The sequence below is a fragment of the Phaethon aethereus genome (genome assembly GCF_964289735.1).
Source record: "Phaethon aethereus genome assembly, chromosome: 11".
NCBI lineage: Eukaryota > Metazoa > Chordata > Aves > Phaethontiformes > Phaethontidae > Phaethon > Phaethon aethereus.
The window spans coordinates 15,793,414-15,817,085 of NC_138587.1; the positions used below are offsets into that span (position 1 = coordinate 15,793,414).

General features: G+C 36.3%; 2 protein-coding genes across 2 annotated transcripts in view; one reads left to right on the forward strand and one right to left on the reverse strand.

Moving 5' to 3' along the window:
* Nucleotides 1-23,672, reverse strand: part of CACNA2D3 (calcium voltage-gated channel auxiliary subunit alpha2delta 3) — a gene marked incomplete at its 5' end in the record, with an annotated part of 467,841 nt that overhangs the window by 68,474 nt on the left and 375,695 nt on the right. The gene's annotated exons all lie outside the window — the stretch shown is intronic.
* On the forward strand, nt 1,195-11,278 carry LRTM1 (leucine rich repeats and transmembrane domains 1; the record flags this gene model as incomplete). The annotated part of the gene is made up of 4 exons (XM_082004556.1): nt 1,195-1,297; nt 5,844-5,904; nt 7,260-7,948; nt 10,725-11,278. The coding sequence occupies 4 exons, from the start codon at nt 1,195-1,197 to the stop codon at nt 11,156-11,158; spliced, it is 1,287 nt and encodes a 428-aa protein (XP_081860682.1). The 3' UTR covers nt 11,159-11,278.

Genomic DNA, 23,672 nt, shown 5'->3' on the forward strand with positions numbered 1-23,672 from the left:
ATTTAATGGTGAGTTTTACTTAACTATTATAATTTGCCTTAAAAGCACAAAAGGAATTAATGAAGTACAAGTTCTATTTCACAGCACAATTGGTGAGCAGCAGCTTAAGAAACATTTACAATCTTTCTTCATGCACTGAGAACATTCCAAAAGCGTTTTACAGGAAGTTGTTCTAGAAAAATCCAATTCTCACAAGAACTGGCCTAGTAAATCAACCATCCAGAATGAACAGGAAATTTATAATTTGTTCTTAAGTTCGAGTCCAGGGTAAGCTATGACCATGAATAGAAATTCTTATCAAATATAAAAATAAGAAACCAAAAGTACTAATAGTATAAGAATAAGCTAGCTAGAATGACAGTGTTTAGAATAACATGTTTAAGAGCAGACAAAAAGCATCTAAACTGTAGAGATAAAACAAAATGTACACCTGTCCTTATTTTTACATGTATTTTTCTAGCTCCTGTTTTTATTCCTTTTGTTTCTGTTAACTTTATGTCAAGCAATATATTTTTCTATTTACAATAACAGTAAAATGAGTCCATTAACTCTAATCATACCAGAGATAAGTTTTATCTACGGATGCTCAGCATGTAGAACAGGTGGTTGTCATTAGATAGGAACTGATTGAAAATTGAATCTGCACCCCCACCCCCTGCTGCTGTTTGTGATGGAACAAATATTCTGCTGACACAGAATCTGCCCCTTGCTGCAACTTCATCTAACTTGCAATTAAGGTAAAAAAGTGGAGCATCTCCCTTCCCCATGTTTCTCCTCATTCTGAAAGCCTTGCATCCCTTTTAATAAATTTTCTACCTTCCAAAGCACACTATAGGGCTGGTGCTTGCACATTTTCCCAGTAACCCCTTCGCACCTTCACATATTTCTGCTCATTTAGTTATGGGAAAAGAAGTACAAGCCAAACCAACTCCTAACTACATTGTATTAGAGTAATAATATCACAACAAATCGCTGCCTGACCTACCTAATGGATTTAAAGTCTTGCATCACTTCAGCGGAGCAAAAAAATGAAAAAAACTGCAGACAAGGGACTGACCCAAACAGTTGTCTATAGATTACCAGCAAAGACCTGGATATGAATGTTAAAAGAATTTCCCAGTCCAAACCAGAAGAGTGGTCTGGGGATGAACAGAGTTCTGACCTAACTGAGAGGTGCTCAGATAGGCATCCTCAATGACATCACCGCGCACCGCAGCACGCACCTCACCCGTCCGCAGCTCGCTGCAAGTCTGCCCAGCTATCCCTCCCCGCACTGGAACTTTCCACCCGGAACACGGTATGTTCCAGCTCATCTAGTCCACTATCACATCTCACACACTGGCCTCTTCCAGAGGTGGCAGAGGAAGGTGTAAAAACTCCCATAAACAATAATTATGGAAAAAACCCCTGCCCACGGGGAAAGGTTTTTCTCCATAACTCCTGCCATTAGTGGTTGATTAAAGCCCTTAAGAGTGAAAGTTTATATCCCTTCTAAATTATTTTTTGCCCCATGAGGTAATTATGGCTCCAGATTATATATGAATCCTGCTAATCTTTTGGCCCAAGGATAACTCCCAACAATGCGTTTCATAGATCAATTATGCATTGTATAAACAAGTACCAGATGTATCTAAGTAAGGCAGAACAAGTCACTGGCAGGGAAAAAAACGGGCTCTTCCCCACAAAGTCAGTGATCCAAAATACAAAATCACAACTGCCTGCCTGTTTCCCCATTTCTAGAGTTACAAAATATTGCCTCTCACCTTAAAGGGATAGCACCAAACAACTCATAACCACGGTCAAGGACAGACATGAACAACTTTTTAGACGTCATAGTGTCTCCTTATGCTGTGTGATAACCAAGATCCAATGCTATTAAACTCTAGCTGGTATTACCCTCCCCTTATCCTACCAAAGCAATAAGATGCCTGAAGAAATCCATGCACCCACCTCTTCTGGAAAATATGGCCAGAATTTTAAGGTATAAATCTTCCTCAAGCCAAATTTGGTTTGATCCATTGGCTTATACTTCTCTCGTGAAAGGTAGGAAGTAGAAGGATCCAGGGCCTTCCTCTAATTTTTGACAAGTTTTGAAAACCTAGTACCCTGTCAGGCAAAAGGTGAGAGGATCCTGAGCTCTTAAGAGTACAAGGAGACTGCCTTTGTAGAAAGAAAAGCATGAGGGATTCATGTTTTTCTTATGTCTTGTCATCTTTCTTTGCACGCAATTCTGACGCATAGCTGGGAAAGGGTACAATCTTTCTCAACGATGCAGTACTGTATTTTTTTTTAAGTGCCAGTTAAAGGGGGAGTCTTTTAACAACAGAGGCATGGGTTGTTTCACTAGAAAATATGAATTCTTTTTTGTCCTGAACCAGAACGAAGAGGAGTCTGCATTGCCTGAAGTTGCATTTTGGGTCTTCAGCAAGAGTTTAGCTGTTTTACCAATCTGGAGAAACACGTTACTATGGAGAAAGCGCATGCCATTTCCCTGTAAATGTCACAGTTTTAATACCTTCCCACTCAAAAACATAAGAAAAATAAATCTAATAAAGAGAATGCATAGGAACTGTCTGCTGTGGTCTTCAGAACATTTTTTTTTTTAATATAATCATGTCTGCCTGGACTCAATACACAATGCAGTGAAATTCAAATGCTGTAGCTTGTAAATATTTGAAATATTTAAATTGTTTCCTTTCTGATAGAGTTTAATTAACATACTGCTCCTCTGTAAAAGAGATGATTCTTACACATACCACTCTCCTTTGAAGCAGATGGTGGTAACTGCTGCAACAAGGCATCTGCTGGCAAAGCGAAGGCTGAACTGCCCCCGCCAGCCAACAGGGATAGGATATTAGTTCATTGGGCTGTCTTGCTATTTGAAATGGGAAACATATCTTGTTACAACAAGGCACAAGTTAATTTAAGCAGTCACAATAACACAGTTGCTGTACCACATCAGACAACTGAAAAGAATCCTGCTGGTTGTTCAAAAGGCCAGAAGTAGAGTAGATTTCATGGTTATTCTGTTTCTGGCAAATCTCTACCTGTGTCACAACTATAATTTTCACCACATCAGACTTCTCTGTCATAACCAAAGTATTATTACTAATACATGGGAATAAGACATGGATTATAGGTTGGGGAAACTTATGTTTACAAAACATGTGCATTCAGAGTTCTCAATATAAGGAAAAAATAGCCACATCTACATGAAAAGCAAATTGACAGATTTAATCATATGTTTCCAAATCTAAACTCGGCATGAAGATTTTAAAAAAAAGTAGTAACTTCTTATACCACAATTCAGAGTACATAAAACAACCTCTGCATTATTGTTGGAACTGAACCTCCCACAGTGCTTAACTTTCAATGACCTTGTCCTATGAACATCACTTTAATATGGCGCATACTAAAAATAATACAATTACAGTAGCAAAGACTAACTTAAAATAAGAGAGGCAGTTAAGAAACATTCTTTAAGCCCTCTGTTACATGAGACAAACTGCTGTGACAGCCTGTAAGCCCACCTGGTCAGCAAACATCAGTTAAGAAGGAAAAACAACTTAAAGAAACCCTTTGAATTCATGAACCAAAATAAAATTTTAGATACCAAAGAGAATTTAAAAGTGTGAAAAAGTCTTATCATACCAGAAAACAATAACATAATAGCTAGTACCTCCTGCAATATAATCAAAAGTCACGAAAAAGGCTATCATTGGTACAAGGGATGAGTTATTGTAAGGACAGAGGGATGTCATCTCAAGCAACAGGTACCTTACCTATATTTGTTCTTTGAAACAGAAAAGCAGAGCATCTGCAGCTAACAAGGCTACAACTTCTAAAGAGGATGATATTTTATAATAGCCCTTTTTACATTTAGTTCCTCTTCATTAAAATGATTCACTGGCACTATTTAAGATAAGGTTGTTTATATATTTGTATGTGTGCATATACATGGGTTGGGAAAGGAACTAGCAAATAAATGTATTGTGCAACAAAGGTTAGAGAAGCTTTTCACTTTAACCTGACATTCATTTAAAGTACATTACAGCTGATCTTTAAGATTATCTCACTCTTCCTTTGTAAAGTTGGAGTTACTTAGTATGACTATGGTACCAGGTAATCCGTATCTATAGTTTTCCTCTACACTATATCACAGACTTTCATCTTGTATCAGGATGATGTGTCATTTGTCAAGAGTGTCAAGGACAGGATGGTCTGCCATTTGAAGCAATAATCCTAGCATCCTTGAGATGAACAGTCATGTTTACTTCACAGAATGTCAGCTGTTCTACATTCTCCTTCACTCACCATCAGTATTCACTGCTCCTTTGGGTATCTTGACTGGTGTCAGAAACAATTCATCGAAGCATACAATAATAACAGTTATGGCTCTCTCCTGTGGGCGAGGGTGGCGTAGATCTAGACACGGACTTTCAGTAACTGAAAGGTAGCTATGGAGAAAAGGGGTTACTTTCTTCACAAGAATGCATAGTGACAGGACAAGAGGTGAGGGACACAAGCTGCTTCAAGGAAAACTCTGTTTGGATGTAGAGACAAAATTATTAATGCTGAGAACAGTTACACATTCGAGTACATCACCCAGAGAAGTGACGGAATCCCCCTTGCTGGAAATATCCATGTCTCAGCTTGACAGGACCCTGGATAACCCCTTGTAAGACCCTGCTTTCAACAGCAGTTTCGACCTGCTGATCTCACTTTTCTATGATTCCTTCCATAGCATTACCTACAGCATATAAATTTTGCCCTAGAAAGTGAGCTTTGTGTGATCTTTTCAAAAGCACCTAAAAGCAGAATTTGAATGCAAAGAAGCTATGTTACATATAAGAATAGGTCTGAAGAACTTTTCACTGCACAACTTCCCTCTCCATAGGACAGCTAACATATGGCCTTAAAAGACTATTATATAGCAGATCTCACTCCTTTAAACACCTTTGAATTCCTTCATAGTCACAAGTCATTAATCCTTTTATTGTTGTAGATGGTGCAGTATGAACGAGTTATACTGAAGAAGTTACAAAGATACAAGTCAAGGCACCATACAAAGAGATGAACTACAATTTTAGTACCATCTGCCATTTGTTTCCAATATTTTTTAAAATAAATTTGTTCAGTATTCTTAGTGACCATATCAGTACATATGCCATTTATACGGAAGGAACCACCATTGCTGTGTTCCCATGCAAGAAAATCCTGTCCAGCACAACTAATGGATGTCAAATGAATAAGCTTAGAAGAGCAAACAAGTGCACTGTCAAAACCATGTCATCAACCCACGGGCCTATTTGTAGTGATATTATACACTCCACTGCCTCCAGTCATAGCCCGGGATAATCAGAATCCATGTTCACGGTCATGTGATCTTGCAAAAATTCACACAGCACAGCCAATAATCCACCAGAACTCAGAAAGGATACTGGATTTAAAAGGGCAGCTTCATTTTTGTGCCTTGCATTTGAGGCAGATTAAATAAATTGAAAAGGCAAGGCTATCAGGTCATTATTTGTATGTTACAGCTGTCCAGTTAGAGTTGACAGACGCTCTTTGCATGGCCTGTTCACTGATTAAGAGGCAGAGTAAGTCTCCGATTCATAAATGGACAGCGGGGGTGTGTGGGATGTGGGGGGAAGATTGTGATAACGAAACAAATCAAAGGCTGATGGAGTAACTCACTAGAAATAGTTGCACTTGTGCACTACACAAGCCACAGATACCGTCAAAAAACCCCCAACAAACCACCACAGAAAAGAAACTGGATGAGCACATTACAGATTTGAAGTGGGAATCAGAACAAAGTGTTTGTTACTGTTCTACATCAGAAAACTGGGCTGAATCACTGAATCCTCTGCAAGGTGAAGAACAAGCAACGCAGAATGAAAGGTGAGATATTGAAGCATTCGGATTAAAAATTAAATCTTTCTGTTCTCTAAGCATTTCCTTGCCAAGCAGTGTTTATGTTAACCTTACATTGGAAGCTGTGTCTCAGTTGCTGAAGCCAACTGTTGCAGAACAATGTATTGAACTGAAAGTATTGCTTACCTTGCTTGCAAGAATGCTGAATTCTTTCAAGTGAATTCTACAGTGTAGAATTCAGTATTGCAGAAGATTATGTATAATTTTAATATAAATACAATTTCATTTTCAAATGAAGATTAATGAGTAGTTTCTGACTTAAACTGTAGTCTCAAAACAAAACTTTCATTTATACATTTGTCATATTCAATGTTATAATCATACAGTGTTATTCCTTTAATATGGTATTCCCTGTTATTTGTTTGACTTACTGCTTATTGACTTACAGAGGTATGTCCTTTAATATCAAAGGGTTTCAACTAGTAACTAAAATGTTTTTTACTTTGAAATAGTAAATAGTAAAAATTATTTGAAGCATCTCAAAAACAACGTTACAAAAGTATTTATCATTCTGACTTCCTTTAGTCACAGAAAACCTAATTATTCAATATCATCTGATCTTTTTTTTTTCATTTCATGCTGTGCATACGAACATAGCTTTAAGTGGCACCTTGTTTTCAAAGTAAGATCATTAACAAGATATGAAAGGTAGAAACTATTATTTTTTCAGTTAAAACTGTTCTGAACATCAGGGAGTAGAAGACAATTAGAATTACTAAATATTACTAAGTACTCTTGTCAACTCATTCATCTTTTCAACAGCTTCTTGACAAATGTTTGCTGATTGTGTAGAAACCTGTATCCATGGGAAGTACAGCTGGCATTCAGATAAGAGAATTTAAGCAATAAGTATAAACATAGACATTTTAAAGAACAAATTTACAGAATCTGGACTACTGAAAAAAATACTGTTTTTATAACAATGTCTGAAGCTTGTTATTCTTTTGACAGCACATTAACTTCATTCTTTTTAGATAATACAGTTAGTAAAAACACAGAAAAACAGAAGTTCCACTTGCAGTTCTTCTGGCACAAGATGGCTCAAAGTTGTACTACCACCGAAAGAGAAACATTCTAATTTAATAATCTTAGAAACTCTGTAGCCTTCCCTTCGAACATTACTGCTCTGCTGATGGCACATCCTCCTGAAAACCATTTGTACTTAAGAGAAGGCCATAGGAAGCACTTCATTTTAAGACCATGGAAGCAATAACTTCATTCTGCATTATAAATATGTACTTCAATACTAACTGTAATTTACTAATGTGTTGTAAAAAAAATGAAGTATCTTTATGCTATCTACATTAACATTTATGATGTAGCTGTATATCCTTTGCCCATGTAAATGACCTGTATATTGCCAAAAGACAAACATTTAAAACTAATTTTAAATTTTCTTTCACTTGTGACACAGATAACTGGCTTTTAGTTTTGAGTGTCATCTTGTTACTATATGCAGCTCATGGATGTCCCGACAAATGCCTATGCCACACAGCCTCAAAAACAGCAGACTGCAAGAATAGAGGATTTACTGAAATTCCTGCCCGTTTACCTCCTGAAATTCAGATACTACAGTTGCAGAATAACCGGATTTGGAGAATCAACCAAAATGCATTCACTGGGACACCGTTGCTCAAAATCTTAGACCTGTCTAATAATTCCCTCTCAAGTTTGGCACCGGGTGCTTTCCAAAAACTACGGTATCTACAGGTTCTAAACCTAACCAGAAATTTGATTCATTATATAGAAAACAAGACTTTCAGTTTCCTCCCACACCTAAAAGAACTGGACTTGTCATCCAACAGCATTATACGTTTGCCTGAGACTTTTGGAAACAGCACAGGGAATATAACATTGCTGTCTGTGAAGCGTAACAAACTTCAGAAAATGGAAAGAGTTCTGCTGGAGTCACTTCCAAACCTGAAAGTGGTTCTTTTCAAAGATAATCCCTGGCAATGTAATTGTAACGTCTTTGGCCTGAAGCTGTGGCTGGAGAGCTTTTTATACAGAGGTAAGGAATTCTTCTCATTACATACAGTGCGCATGAGAACACTTAACCAGCATCTGACTGATCTTCACTACCACGGCTTAACAATTTATCCCACACCTTAGATCATCCCCTCAGATAAGCACACTAAAATATATTCTTATGCATAGGTCAGAATATATGTTCTTTCATAAATACAGGTGGCAAACTAGAATCATCGAGGATTCTAATTCCCCTATAAATTATCACTTAGGAGCTCTTTAGTATTTTAAGAATACTTTACCTAAAAATGTATGTTACACTTTGGACAAGCTTACTCTTGCCTAGTATTGCCTCCTAATTGGTTGTTAACCAGAAGAGGCACTTAATTCATTGACAATTTCCCGACAGAAATGTGTAATGCCATCACATGGGGAAAAGGGAAATTTATAAATTAAAGTAGCCTCATATTTTGGTCACAACTGCTTTTAAATATATTAATGAGTTGTGCTGTAGAAAAAAGAATATGATTTAATTCTAAAGGAATTAAGTATTAAAGGAAATTAATTCCTTTCTCCCAGGAGGTATGCAGACTCTGAGAATTCAGAACAGCAGGGCAATTTGCTTTTCTCTAAATCGGGCTTTGAAGCTTGCATGTGATCGAACTACCGATTACCTATCTGTACATGGAAGCGACACGGAGCATGTTGCACCACAGCATATGTGAAGATGGTCTGTGTTGCCTGTGATCAAATGGACGTGCTATTTTCAGGCATCAGAACTCTACAGGCCAGCTGGAAAACTGTATTGGCTATGCAGGGACACGGTTAATACAGGAATAGTCTCTGGGTAAGGTAAAGCCACCGCCAGACAACCTTTAGAAAAGACAAAAGGCTAAACCCCTCTCAGGGTTAAAATCTTAGTATTTTGGATTGGTAAAATATTACATTATCCCAGGGCTTTAGTTGCCTTATGCTGGAACCATTCCCTACAACAAATTTCAGCAGGGGTTCTGACTTCTCTGTGCAGAAGAATAACATGAATCCAAGATAAACATATCAGATTATCTTAATTACTGTGCCAGCAGCATAAGTATTGAAATTTATTTCAAAAAATACAAAAATATATAAATATATATTTATATTATATATATAATATATATAAATATAAATATAAAAAAATGTTGTTTAGAAATTCAGTAATGCCCTTCCATCTCTCCGAACATTGCCTAGATTACTTAAACGGAGTGATATGGAACTTACAAATTCATTTTAGCAACAAGTTTTAAAGGAAGCCCAAATACTATATTCTCTTCTATGTTTATATTTCCCTAAAATTACTTGTGTGAATCACATGAAGAAAAATTACTTACACTGCACATTAATCTTTCCCATTATTTATATTGTATACTACTTATGATAAAATAGTACTGTGGCTCTACAGATCTTTCTTTCAAGCCCTAACAAAACATTGCTAGAGATGGAGCATTGTCTGAATTTAAAAGTATTGACTGTTGTGCCCAATATAACTCTAAAAGATTGCAGTATTTTTAGCTGAATCCAGCTCTGGCAATTGACATTCAATCAATACTCGTAAACAATTACAGAGAATGCTTCAGTTCAGGTGAGACTCCAGTCTTCCAGCCCAAGAACACACATTTAGTTCCTTAAAATCATAGGGAAAACAGAAGGATCACAGTTGCAGGATTTGGAGTTTTATCTATATCTACATTCAAACTAACACACTGAGGATGCCTAGAACCAAACCTTGAGTTTGGCTATTAAAGACCAAGAGACAAGCTGCTATGCTCATATCTGGCTTGGAATTTCATCAATATTTGTGGCGTAGTCTCCAGATGTCCGTCTGGGTCTATCTGTATTCACTACTTTCTCAGACAAAGTCTTTGCAGGATGAAAATGTCTGTGCCTGGCTTTAGCTGAAAGGTGTATTATTTTGGATAGAGAAGAGGAAGAAAATTCAACTGATTTGATTAGTTAATTTTTAGAAATATGTAAACATCGTTTTTGGCCTTGTTGACTCCTTGACACACTAGACCCCTAAAGCCGTGGTGTAGGGGCTAATTAGAAACCTGAAGGCTACCCTCAGTGTGTGTTCTTCTACATGCTGAGAAACAACCGTGTGATTTACCAGGACTGGGGCTTCCTACTACACTTCCTGTTGCACTAAAAACATCCTTTGGGAGAGAGCAGAAGCTGGCTCTAAGCAATCATGAAATTTACCATTTGAGTAATAGATTTATTAATCTTAACTCCTTTGGATCTCTGTATATTTTCTTACCATAAGCTTTGCTTTGAAAAATTGCTCATGTATACATACAACTTACTGAACTTTCTCTTTGCTTCATCACAGCTACCATATGATGTCAGAACAATGACTATTTTATGGAATATTTCAATCAAGTGGGAAATCTTTACTACATACATTGTTTCCATTTCTCTTTATAAAGAAGACGTAATGATAGGAATTTGAATGGAACGAACTTGCTGTTAACAACATCTCTTCGTTTTCGTCTATGACTTAGTTCTTACTTTCATACCACCACTGTTTTTTACTTTTACATCCATAAAATCATAGATAACGCAATTCCTGATGAATTGCCTCTTGCAAATACTCACTTAAATGAGTGCTAAAGTGTAATAATCTTACAATTGATCTAACTGAAAAAAGATTTTAAAGATATAAATCTTTGAAAGTATAAAGTCAAAGCTGATGATAAATTTACTTCAGGTTTCTGTTAATTTTATATTAAGGTAATTCAGAGTCCACCTAATCTTAAGACCATAAATCTCTCTATTTTCAGGAGGAATAAGTGATGGCATTATCTGCTCAACACCAGGGATTCGGAAGGGAAAGGACCTCCTCAAAGTTCCCTATGAGCTGTTTGGGGCATGCCCTGTAATGACAGCTCACGTTCATCTGGCTAGCATTCACCACCATAGCATTGAGCACAGAAGTTCTCTGAAGCATGCTCATCACAACGAACACGGGGAAAACAGCCGTTCAAACTGTGAACCCAAACCAAAGCCAAGGCCTGTTAGTTTGCGTCATGCAATTGCCACTGTAGTAATCACTGGAGTTGTCTGTGGAATTGTGTGTCTAATGATGTTGGCAGCTGCTGTCTATGGTTGTGCCTATGCTGCAATTACTGCTAAATACCACAGAGAACATTTGGCCCCGGTCAGACAGCACGGGACTCCTGAGGAAAAAGAGCCATTTGATAGCTCCTTGGCTTGAGTTATTCTGTCTTTGGTTTCTTGCAAATAAAACCTCACTTCAGTTAAAAAGCCTAGAATCTAAATAGGATTGATTTAATAGTAATTACTGCTTCTTTTTTTTCCACATTATTTAAAAAAATGTAAATATATACAATATTTGGAATATAAAGAATTTATGTAGAAGAATGTAAGTTTATTTGTATTTTGTGTATGTATATTCTGAAACTGCTATTTAAGGCTGAGTGTTTGAGACAATGAAAACTTGATGTAGCCACTTTAAAGTATTCCAATCTCCATTACTAGCTCTGGGCGTAATACTAGTACAACATAGGAGTTGTGGCGCATAACATAAGTGAGCTTTCTGCAAAGATAAATGCAAAAGAGCTACAAATGACCAACTACATTTTAAGATGTTAGAATACCTGGTATGTATCCAGAAATACAACTGACAATCAGTTTTAGAACCGGCCAGTCCATACACTGCCACTGATAACTTAAACTGGCATTAAAAACATCTATTCTTTCCACCTTCCAATCTGCCCTAGAAGACAACAAGTAGACATTACATCCATTGTCTAACTTAGAAAATAGGAAGTATCTTGTTAACAATCACATATAATTTTTAAATTACCTAGGAGGGAAGAAAGAAGAGAGCTGAGAACATGCTGAAGAAAGAAGAAATGCTACACCGTTCCAGATACAAGCACTGAAATGAGCACGTACAGCATATATGAAGAGACACTACCCGTTACCCTGCTGGCATACATGCTTGCTACAGACCTTACTGAAGCTTATGATTCCCAAATCCAGACACAGCATTCCGTTTTGCAAATATCATGACTGCAGAAGCAGCTCCCATCACAGTGCTGCCCTTCAGTAGGGAGGATAATACAGTTGCATGTTTACACGTTCTGTCTCACAGAGAGAACATTCAGCTGAATTCATTCAAAGGTCCGCCTTAACTTTCTGCAGCACAGTCTTGCCATCAGTCAGAGCCAAAACCATTTGAGTAATGTAAGTTTAGAAGAGAAAGAATATTTCGAATGTGCAGAAGTATTTTTTTAAATAATTCTTAGAAATTACTTTAAGGTAACCAACAGAGATCAGCAACTCCATCTACCTTTTCCAAGACTAGATAAAATACATCTAGACTATTTGTGACAGATGTCTAACGTGTTTTCTAAATCCCTCCTGTGACATGGTTAAAGACCTGTCTAGGTAGTGAATGCAGAAATCAACTATGCTTATAGTCTAAGGCTTTTCTTAGCATCTATTCGAAGCCTGTGGTGAAAATCTCACCAGTTTATTCCACTGGGCAGAAGACTTGAGGACGATGGCTGCGTAACAGTCTGCAATAAGGGCAAAAGGAAGCTGTGTCGTGGCATTCAGAGACCTCCGCTCCCCTTCCAACAGATGGATTCCAAGATCAAGTTCTGTAGCTATTCTAGTAACAGCCTCAGCTGAGTAATGGGCTATATGGCAAGAGTCACGTAACCCTTGCTCTTATCTACTTAGCAATAATTGCAACCTAAATATTAAAGCTCATTCCTGCATCTGTAGTTACTTTCATGTCCAGAGAAAATTAAGCATCTCAGTCTTAATCTAAATCTAGCAGACACTGAAAACAATCAATTACTGTCTGTCCTTTTTTTTTTTTTTTTAAACTGCTAAGTACTTTATATTATTATTAAGCTCTCTTCATTCTTCTCTGTCCTGAACTAAATAAATCAAGCTGTTTCACATTTTCCTGTAAGGCCACATTCTCCGAACTTTTTTCCCCTGCATTCCCTGGAACCTTTTCATTTTTTTTCATTTTGTTTAAAATGTGGTACCCTAGATTGGGTGTATTACTGCAGCTGAGACATCATCGGCACAGAATTTTTAGAATATTTATATTCAGGCTCTTTCAATCTGATCTCTTGACAACGTGTCTCAGAAGCAAGTTTGCGTTATTTCCCTTTTAAATATTCAGTAAGGCTTAATGAACAATCTATTTTCAGAGCTAAGTTATTTGAGTGTGTAGATCTAAATTTTCTACTCTTTTATCCATTTATTGCAATGACATTTTACAAAGCAAAACATAATCTATCAGATAGAGAAGGCTGAAGTAATATAGGATAGCATCTTATTGCCCATGGGCCAAAAAATGAGTTCAGAGCCACGCCAAATCAGTGCTTTTCTATGGTGACAACCTAAAATAAGCATACTTAAACTCAAACTACAGATCCTAAGATGAAAGCTAATAAAACTCTGACCTCCAGAGAGATTTCACCCACAGTGTTTCTAATAGGCTCAGATACAGCAATGCAGCCTTCATCACAAATAAGTTCAAGCTTCTGCTATCTTCAAGCGAAGGAAAATCAAAAACTGACTTGGTATTTCCTAGTCAGGAATAACCAGAACATCTTCCTAGCCCCTAAAAAACAATTCTATCAAGAAACATCTTTCAGGCTTTCCTTACTGTAGATTTTTTTTTTTTTTTTTTAAAAAAACGTGAGGAAGAGGCAATGAAGGGCATAACAACATTTAAAGAAACTCTTTCTAAGTCACATTTAAGATTCTTTGGGGATTTTCATGCACACATAGGCTGTAAATTGATATGGAGTTCTGCCAGAAAGTAAAGTATTCCATATTTCCAATAGTTCACTCTGCTATGAGTAGAGCAAGCCAATCCACACAAAATCTGATTTGCACTTTCTAACTTGCTGTTTAATGAAAAAAGGGGAAAAAAATCCCAACCCCAAACAACAAAATACCCCAGAGAAATTTTTCATTTAAGGTTTATAAAACTATAGATAATATTTACAAATGTGTTTGCAATTAATGAATTCCAGCTATTTATAATGATAAGCTAACAGCAGACATTCAGGGAAAAGTATTGATTCAATTGCTTAATCTATAAATGCAAAATTACTTATTTTTCAGTAAAGGAAAACAGAATGTTCAAATACTGAAAAACAGAGATAAAAGGCACAATTTATTGTCAATAACAATTATTGACTACAAGTGGAAGACTGGATCTAGGGCTTCCCCACACAAGTGCTCTTCATTTGTAAAGCTTAGCAATGGACATCTGCCGCTGAAATAAGTTGTCTACACAGCTTTATTTTTCAGATAAAGGTTCCTGAGAAAGCTTTTTGTTTTTCCAGCAATCTCATAAGAGGCATCATAGTGAGCACAGTATTTTTCTTCTAATCTCTGTGAAAAATACTCTTCCCCCCAAAGTCAACAAAATATCAGGATACACTACTCTGCAAGGTATTTGCAAAGACTGAGAAAGTACACATATTACTGTATTCCTGTCTTTCATGTAGAGGGTCACCATATTACTTTGTTTTCAGAAAAGGCTTTCTAAAATTTCAATTCAGAACAGAGATTAAAAACTACAATACGCCAAAATGTTCTTTACGTAAAATGTCCTTAGTATCTATTTTCAAAGGAACAAAGCTTAAACTGAAACATACTTGCATGCCATATAAATCTTTCCATCCAGAGTTTGCAAAAACTCAATTAAAATTCGGTTTCATTATCCCCTAGTAATACAACGTCCAAACAAAATCAGGATCCCTCTCCTTGAGTATCAAAGTAGAACATTTAGTGACACAAACAGTTTATCTATCATTACAACATTAACAAAAAAATACCAACTGTTGCCTACTAATAACCATCTATCTTTGCTGGCCAGAAGACACATAAGCTGTAGTTAAGCATCCAGAAAGTATGCCTACTTTTACAACTTTGATCTTTGAACTTGGCTGAAAGCGGCACGGTCATAATAATCATGAGAGAGTCTTGGTACTTCCTGGGATTATGTTACCCGAAACGTGACTGTATGCTCCCCGGATGGGACAGGCAGCAACAGCAATCACCTGGATGTGGCAGTAAGTCACAACAGGGGAGGAGGAGTAGGAATTAGAAACCCATAAGAAACAAACCAACGACGGCGCACTCCATAACTGTCTCCAGGGAAAGCTGCGGTTGCGCTCTCTCACTCGTTACAGAGGGATCCCCCCATGTTTTAGGGCTACGTACACTATACGTTGAACTTTTTGTATAAGGCTGCCATCCACATTTCAAGACAACAAACACATAAGAAAACACTGTTAATATTTGGAAATACAGTCTACTTAGGGGGTGGGGAATAAATTAGTTAATACATAGTACTTAAACTGGTATTAACCTATTCATATACTATATAATGGCAGCTTCATACTTGCACGGCATTATTTGCAGTTTTCAAAAGGTCCTGGCAGCTTATCTGCTGCCTTGTTTTGCAGTCGGGGATTTATTTTGCTAACAGCAGAATTATTTAGCAAAATGCCCCTAGAATCTGATTGTTATTAGATCACAAAGATCTTCCTCCTACCCAAATTACAGAGTACTAAAACCCAACCGACCAGACAACAAATCCCAGCAGCACAGCAGAAGTGCAGAAACAAAGAGCTGAATGCACTCTGCAGTTTGCTATACATGTTAATAATATACATGTTGGGATACTGTCCCAATTCATCTGTCAGATTCTCTCAGAACAAGTGGTGAGGAAAGCCCAAGAATTAGATAAATAGGGGTTAAATTCTCAAGCCAATGCTAGCAGAGATCTTGAAAAGCCTTGTTACTCAATTCTTCTACACACTAATTCTGTATGGTAAAATGAACGGAGAACACGTACAAATGAATACTGATGTGTGAATGGTGGTGAATACACCATCTAACTACAGGTTCCCTGTTCAGTCAGTGGAGAGGCAGGATTTTACCACATGCTCCAAAGCATTCTCTGGAGAAGCTCACCTCTCCACACATTACCTACAAACCATGTTTCCCAAGTCATGGCTCCTAACCTAAGACCACGAGCTGTTTAATGTTAGACTGTACAAATGCATATTTCAGTTTTCCTGAAACTGAAAACATTACACCACATACTATTAGATTTATTAATACAAAGCTCATATTCAAAATGAACAAGAAACTCCGTAATAACATAAACTAGTGGTTTCCCACCAAAACATGAAAAGCATTTTGAGGGATTTACTAAACGCTACTGCTGAATATAATCTTCTCTGGCCTAGAATGTGGAGTAAAGATTAAGTAAATCACTGTCTTGCCTGACAAGTAAAACATCTATTTTAGAATGCTTCAGAAATTTAGTTGGTGTGTCATTACGATGACATATTCATTTTCCCTTAGGCCTTCTTACTAAAATGCAATTTTATAGATGGTGTCATAAATTTTAAGGACTGGGCATGACAGTGACATTTGCTTGAATGTTTTTAATAATATAGTAATACCAAAGCAATACATGTGAGAAAAAAAAGAAAAAAAAAAAGTATAAGCAGTACAGAGCAGATGTATTTATTCTATGTGCTATAGTAACGGTAGCAGATTTAACTATTTGTGAAACATTTACAATATCTGCCATTCCTAAAAATACCAGTAGTTCAAAACTACTTTGGATTAAATTATTGGGAATGACTTTTTCAAAGCATGTTCTGGGATCTTGTTCGAAGAGAGATGTGCACGCAAACTCCATTTGACTTCACTCGGAAAACCCTGAATGGAATGTTGAGGCCATGTATATACCATTATTCACACACACACACACACCCGCCCCAAAAAACCCACCACACACAACAAAACCAAAACAGGAAAAAAGGGGCTGAAGAACAAAATTTTTGTGTTGTAAAGGTGCTTTTTTTTTTTTTCCATTGAAATGTGCATATTTTCCTCCATGAAACTGTAAAAGAATCTTCCTTCCTTAGAGCCTAGATCACCAGAAGCCTCAGTTACTGAAAAACTGGTATATTCACAAATTTTCCTTTCAAATCGCTGTTCTGGAGAGGCTGTTTTAAACAGAAAGATTAAAAAACTGAAGTGTGACCAGCCTCAGTAAGACAGATTTAGTATTTTTAAAGTAATATCACATTTTTGGATCTTTCCTGTTTTCTCGGCACGGTTTGAAATATCTTAAACAGCAGGATCACCAGGGTCACTTTCCTCGGGCCAGAATAGAGTCATTCAAAATTGCGTGCCATTTTTAATGGCAAATTAGTGATGAAATGAAATCTTTGCTGTATCTTCTTTAGCTTATGGACGGGAAACGAAAAGGAGAATCTTCACATTGCATCATTCGAAGTACCTGAGGGCTTTTAGCATCTTCACGAGGAATATTTAACATGGAATAAGTAATGTTTGTTCTTAAAACGATATAAAAAGGAGAATAATGAAGGTGACGGATGAGGACACTTGTAAAAAATCTCTCTCTAACCAGGGTTTGGCAAAAAAAACCCCCTGAACTTCTATGTGGGCTGGTTATAAAAATAAAGGATCAGCTTTGAAAAGTTAAATAGTGGAAAGGGAAAAGATCCTAGCTTTACTTGGGACAATTTGTTTGCTGGTATAAAACTTAATATTCCTTGTCTGAATAATAAGGATTTTTGGTAAAAGCATTTAAAATCAAACTGTCAGTTAACAGAAGAGGGTTAGGCTGCCTTTTCTTCAGATTCAGTAATACCTCCTACATCTGACTACAAAGGCCTGCTTATTATATTTTAAATATGTATTTTAGTGTACACTTAAATAAAAAATAATATATGCATAAAATAACACTTAAGCATGATCCACAGTTTTAGCAGAAATCAATAGTACTATTTTAAAAGGTGTTTCTTTTGTTCTGCTAAGCCATATGGACATGTGTTTTCCAAGGAATCTCTTGCATGATGAATTGTTTCTATTAGTCTCACAGCACTACTGTGTGGCAGAGAACAGGGAGTAACCTAACACTTACTGTGCCCTTGTGTTATGGCACCTTCTACTATGGAATTAAATGCACCTGTCATGCGTTTAAGGACAGATTCCCTGGAACCTTCTGTGTCACATACCTATATAAAGACAAGACACTACATAAAGATATGAATCATGCGTGGTAAAAAGTATCTCCTGTTTTCTTTTCAGCTTTTACTGCTTGGCAGCAGAAAATAAAGGCTGTGAGAAAAATTTGGCCATCCTTAATCATTCTGAAAATCTATTCTCTTGAAAGGACGACACACAAAGTATAACACTTATTCAACATGTTCATGAATGGCAGAATTTCACCCTTGTCAGTCTAGTATTCTCCCAAGAGCTACAGACTTCTTGGTAACCTTCGCCACAGAAGGTTCTGAGTGTGGCGGATCTTCCGGCCATCTGTATGAGGAATGCTTAATACACAGAAGAAAAACAAAAACACCGATCAAGAAGCTTGCAATTGTGAAGAAAAACAGGGTTCCTTTGCACCGATTTTTCTCTTCTGTCCAAACAGGAATTAGTGCAATTGTTCTTTTTATGTAGCTTCAGCAGCAAAGAATGAGTCAGGGTAGATTCACAGAGCTATGGCAACGCTTGAATGCACATCGCCGTCAATCACTCTTCTTTGATAGAAAATGACTGTAAAGATGCCTGTATGTTAGAACAACATGGGTTTCTTTTCTTTCCAGAATCACGCTGAATAAAAGGAATCTTCAGATTACCGGAGTACTTTCATTTCTAATTTAGCTACACTGAGCTTCCATTAATCTATGATTCCTATTAAGGTGACACAGCACAATGAGGGCTTGCTTCTTTTCAGAAACTACATGTCTAACTGTACTGGCAAAGCTTCGTATGTTTTGAAAAAACAACAAATTAAAATATTACTTGATTTTGATTGAGAGACCACAGAAAAGCATGTGTGCAGGGAGGACTCATTTAGTGTCTTCTATGTCCTACTTTAAAATTTGATAAATAGGAAGTCCAATACAAAACTGATCATATATAAAATATTTTGGTAGACAATAAATATAAAACCACTTTAGATATTCCTTGTACTTTGGTACCATAGAAACAAAACTTCTTTGCAATTCTATATTTTTATTGATAGGTGCTAATATTAATAAAAAAACACCTTTTAATACTATCTAGCTGTTATATCTAATAATTTTAAACCGTTTTCTACTGCAACCTTTCCACCATGGAAAGAACACGTGATGACATTCAAACTAAGTTTCAAAGTAGTACAATCTTTTATATGCTTATTTTTTAAATCTTGAGTCCTTCGCTGCTGACAGCATAAGTGTCATATACACACGTAATCTTATTAATTAGTAATCTTATTAATTTTTAAGATGATTCATGTTCACCTGGTATCATACTGCTGTTCTATATCCTGCAATACTAGAAACGCAGGTACATTTCATGGTCTTTCTGTGACAAATTTGCACACCTCTTTGCAACGTGGACCTCAATTCAGAAGAAAGGGAAAACAATTTTGTTTTTACTGCAAGGGTGGTCAAACCCTGGAAGAGGTTTCCCAGAGAGGGTGTGGAGTCTCCATCTGTGGACACAGTTCTGGGTAACATGCTTTAGCTCAAGATCTAGTCCACTGGAATTGGACAAGATGATTTCAAGAGGTCGATTTCAACCCAACCGTTCATGTATATAACTAGTCTGCACAAAAGAATTCAGGAAAATTTGTACTTAATTTCAGAATTTTTAAGCATTTTTAAGTATTAAACAAAAATGGACTGTTTCTCCCCATCTCCTTCAAACTCTAAATTTTAAATGACTATAAGACTACACACTGTGCCTGCGTATGATTTAATACTTCATTCTTCTGACTAGGTGTCCGGAGCTTTTTACAGAGCACTGCTATGGACTTTTTCAATGAGGTTTGAAATTCCAGGTTCTGCTTGTTCTATGAAGAAAACCTAAGAGATTTTGACAATTTTCATCAGACTCTTTTTTCAATGTTCTTTAATAAATTTTTGCCCTAAGAAGATTATGTCAGTTCTGTTATCTTTAATTAAACATCCCAAGGGGCTAATTTTCATGTTTTCTGTGAACAGCAATGGCCTCTTTCAACAGAAAGGGCTTTTAAGGTCCTATAGTGTACTGTAGCTTTTGAGCTAAAATGCATCTATAGGGAACATACATGAAGGTTCATGTACTCTATAAACTCTCTCAAAATCTCAAGAGAGAAACATTTTTCATTTTTTAGAGCCTGCTTTACTCTATGATGACTTTCATTTGATTGCTTCTGTCCTCATCTCTTGCCCAGAATTGTCTAGGTGAGCAGTATCTTTAAAAATTTGTTTTTAAAAAAATCATAATGATGAAAACATCAACCTTCCCCCAAAAATTAGAAATAAAAAGAAACATGTACATAACATCTACAAATCCTATGCTGCACTTATCCACATGCCCATATATTCACTACCTGGAAGTAGAGATTCAAATAAAGGACCTGAAATGAGTTCACTCATCATGCAATATCAGAGAATACAAGACTGTAATGCTGAATTATATCAACAGCTAGCATGAAAAGGACTGCCTTTCACATGAGCATCAGAAGAGAGAATTTGGTCTTAATTTGTGTCATTTTTAATAACTGGATTACTACCTAAATTCAGATATGCAATATTGACTGTTTTCATCTTGGTCACTGAAAGGAATGCTGATCTTACATGAATCTCATGGAATTTCAAGACTAGGGTGATTCTACAATTCTTAGATCATGTTGAGAAGAACAAAAAATAAAATTCCACCATCTTTTGTTCTCCTTCACACTGTAATATGGACAGTTTGAAGAAACGTAACATTTCAATGTAAACTTGATATAGAAGACATGGTCATAGAGAACACTAAGACAAAGCCATTTTGAGCGCAAGTGCATTCAGTACTGCATTCAGTACTATTGTCCCTTTCTCTCCTGCAAATAAATTGAAATCTGTATAAACAGTAATAAATATGATGCTACTACACCTATATATTGAAGATTTATCTCCTTCTTCCACACTTTCTATAGAAATTTGCATTCATTGAAGTAAAAAAAAAAAGTAAAATCACAATCTCAACTGAAAGAGGCAGGACAGATTTTAAAAACAAATTACGTATTTTTTTGCCAATAAGCAAATGCTTTCTGACAGTGAACTTGTATTAGTAGGTACAGATGGTGAAACAGCAGCAGCGCCACTCAAGTTCTCTACAGTAAGAGTCTGGAGACTCATTGATTTTAGGATTTTCTGCCTACACTAAAGAGTTGAGTCTTCCGTACTAGCAATAAGCCTTAGTGTAGATTTGCATATGTAGTCTGTTATAACTGATTTTTTTCTACAAAAACAAAATTTTAAAAAATTTACAAAGAAAATACTTTTTAAGACTGCAGATTTTGTAGTAAGAATTGGTTTTGTTCCTTTTTTTCCCCCCTTGTGGGCAGGTCTAACTCATGTTTGCATTTAATAATAATGGTCTAGTTTCTCTCTGCCAGTTTTAGACTCTTGTAATGATCTGTAATACACAACATTCTGGCACAGCATTATTTTCAGCTAAATCCCTCTAGGGAACAGAGTGATTTTACATGAAATGTGTATCCCATCCTGCTGCTTTCTGTAATCCACTCAGACCCAAAAGGGATGAGGAATACTTACGTGACACAAATTAAAATGAAATATTTTGGACAAATTTGAAATTCAGTGTAGGTATTTGAAAATGTTACCCATAACCCTCTTTAGTCTCCCAAGTCTGGCTCATAAAAACTTCAAACTGTTTTTTGTAAACTGGAACATTTACCACTCCCTCCAAATCCACTTTGCTTAAAACAGAATATTGTCAACCTTGCAATAAAACATAAAAATTGAACTAGTTGCTTTCAACTTTGTTGAAAGTTTTCTGATGGAAAAAGTAGGACTGACAAGTCACATTTATGATCTCAAAGTTAACAAGGACAAGAATTATGCATATACTTGTTTGTTTCCAACACTACAGCCAGCTGTAGCTGGCTGAGTGATACTTTCACAGAAAACGGTTGGTACAGATCCAAAGAGGCCTCTCCCCGACCCCCCAAAAAACAGAAAGCATGCAACCATACAAGAGGGAAGGGGAAAATTATTCAAAGCAAACTCTTAAAAGTGCTTCATATTGGAAAAAAAAAATAGCATACAGTTTCTAAAGTTTACAGAAATAAAAGCAGAAAACCACTGATGTGCTTCAGAACGTAAATACACTGCTCACAGTTTTCATGGCATTATGCATTTACAGACATCATGGAAGCCTTTTATGTGCTGTGGTATTTATTTTAGATAGAAAATATGGGACTCAAGTAATTTTGAATGTTCAATATTAAACATAATTATTGGGGAAATGGAAGCAACATCTGCCGCTCTCTTTTACAATTAATACAAAATAACCCCAAAGCTTGTTGACACAGTATTAGAATTGGTTATGTGTGATACCTCCTCGAAGTCAATGCTAAATCGCAAACACTAGTGAGGAAAGAATAAATTTCAGGATGCATATTAACCCTACACATTTTACAGATGATGCTAAAATGCACAATGAGCTTTTTGCTAACTCCAAATGATGGAGCATTCTAGAAATAACATATCAACCTTCTTCATGGTACAGTGAAAACTCTTAATTACATCTTCAGCAATTTGCACATATCTGCATTGACATTAGTCTATAAATGCTGTTTTATGCTTCAACAGGAGTACGAAGTCATAGTTAGTATTTCCCGTTATATTATGGAAGAGTTCAATCAATTGTGAAGAATGTATTCATGCAAACTGGGGTCAGAAGGGTGCTTTCCTATTGACCTTGTAAAATGTACTATTATCAGTGGAGATATTCTGTGTTTGAAGAAACAGATTAGAGATTTCCCAATTATCTGGCACATCTTTGCTCTTTCAGGATTGTATTCACTGATTCTTACTGCATTTTAAATCATATTTTCAATATGAGAAAAACAGGATGGTTCTTGCTCTGTGTGGTAGGTACTCAGTTTTCCATGAGATCAGAGAGCTTGGTTTCTGGCATAATAAGCCATAAGACTTTCCTAAATTAATTCCTTCTTCAAAGTCAGTAACCATTGGGAACTAGAGAAAACTGTTCAGAAAAGAATCTGAATTTGAGTGAGGATTAATTAAAAAATTACTCTAATTTTTAAATCTGTATGTTTTATCTCTAATCTGTAGTTTTCAAGCTTCACCTTTTAATCTTTAGGTACCGTTACACTCTTGGCTGATAGACTGTACAGCTCTGTTATTCAATTTATATGATCAAATCACATCTCTGGTAATCTAGACAAAATGAGCACTTTGTATCATTTGTTATAGGACAGGATTTTCAAACCTGAAGACTGGGTGGAACCTTTACACATCAGATAGTCCTTTCTTATATTTCCTTTTCCTTAACATAATATATTCTGATTTATCATGATATAGAATTGTATCTACTAAAAATGCTCCACTGATAACGGTTGTTTCCATTAAGTCAAACTCCATATCTTGCTTTGGGGAGCAAAGCATAGGGAACTTTGCTAATCAATTAATAAAGGATCAAGTTCTTAGGGAGAGGAGGCATTAAGTGTTCGCTACACTAAGTCATTCAACTATATCTTACAGCTGCAACTGCATCTTTCCCTCCTCCTGTCTTCTTAAAAGATTATATTCCTACATTAAATTCCTGCTAACCCAAAAGAGACAGTGAGGAACTCATAAACTGCTTTAAAACAAAATGAAACAAAA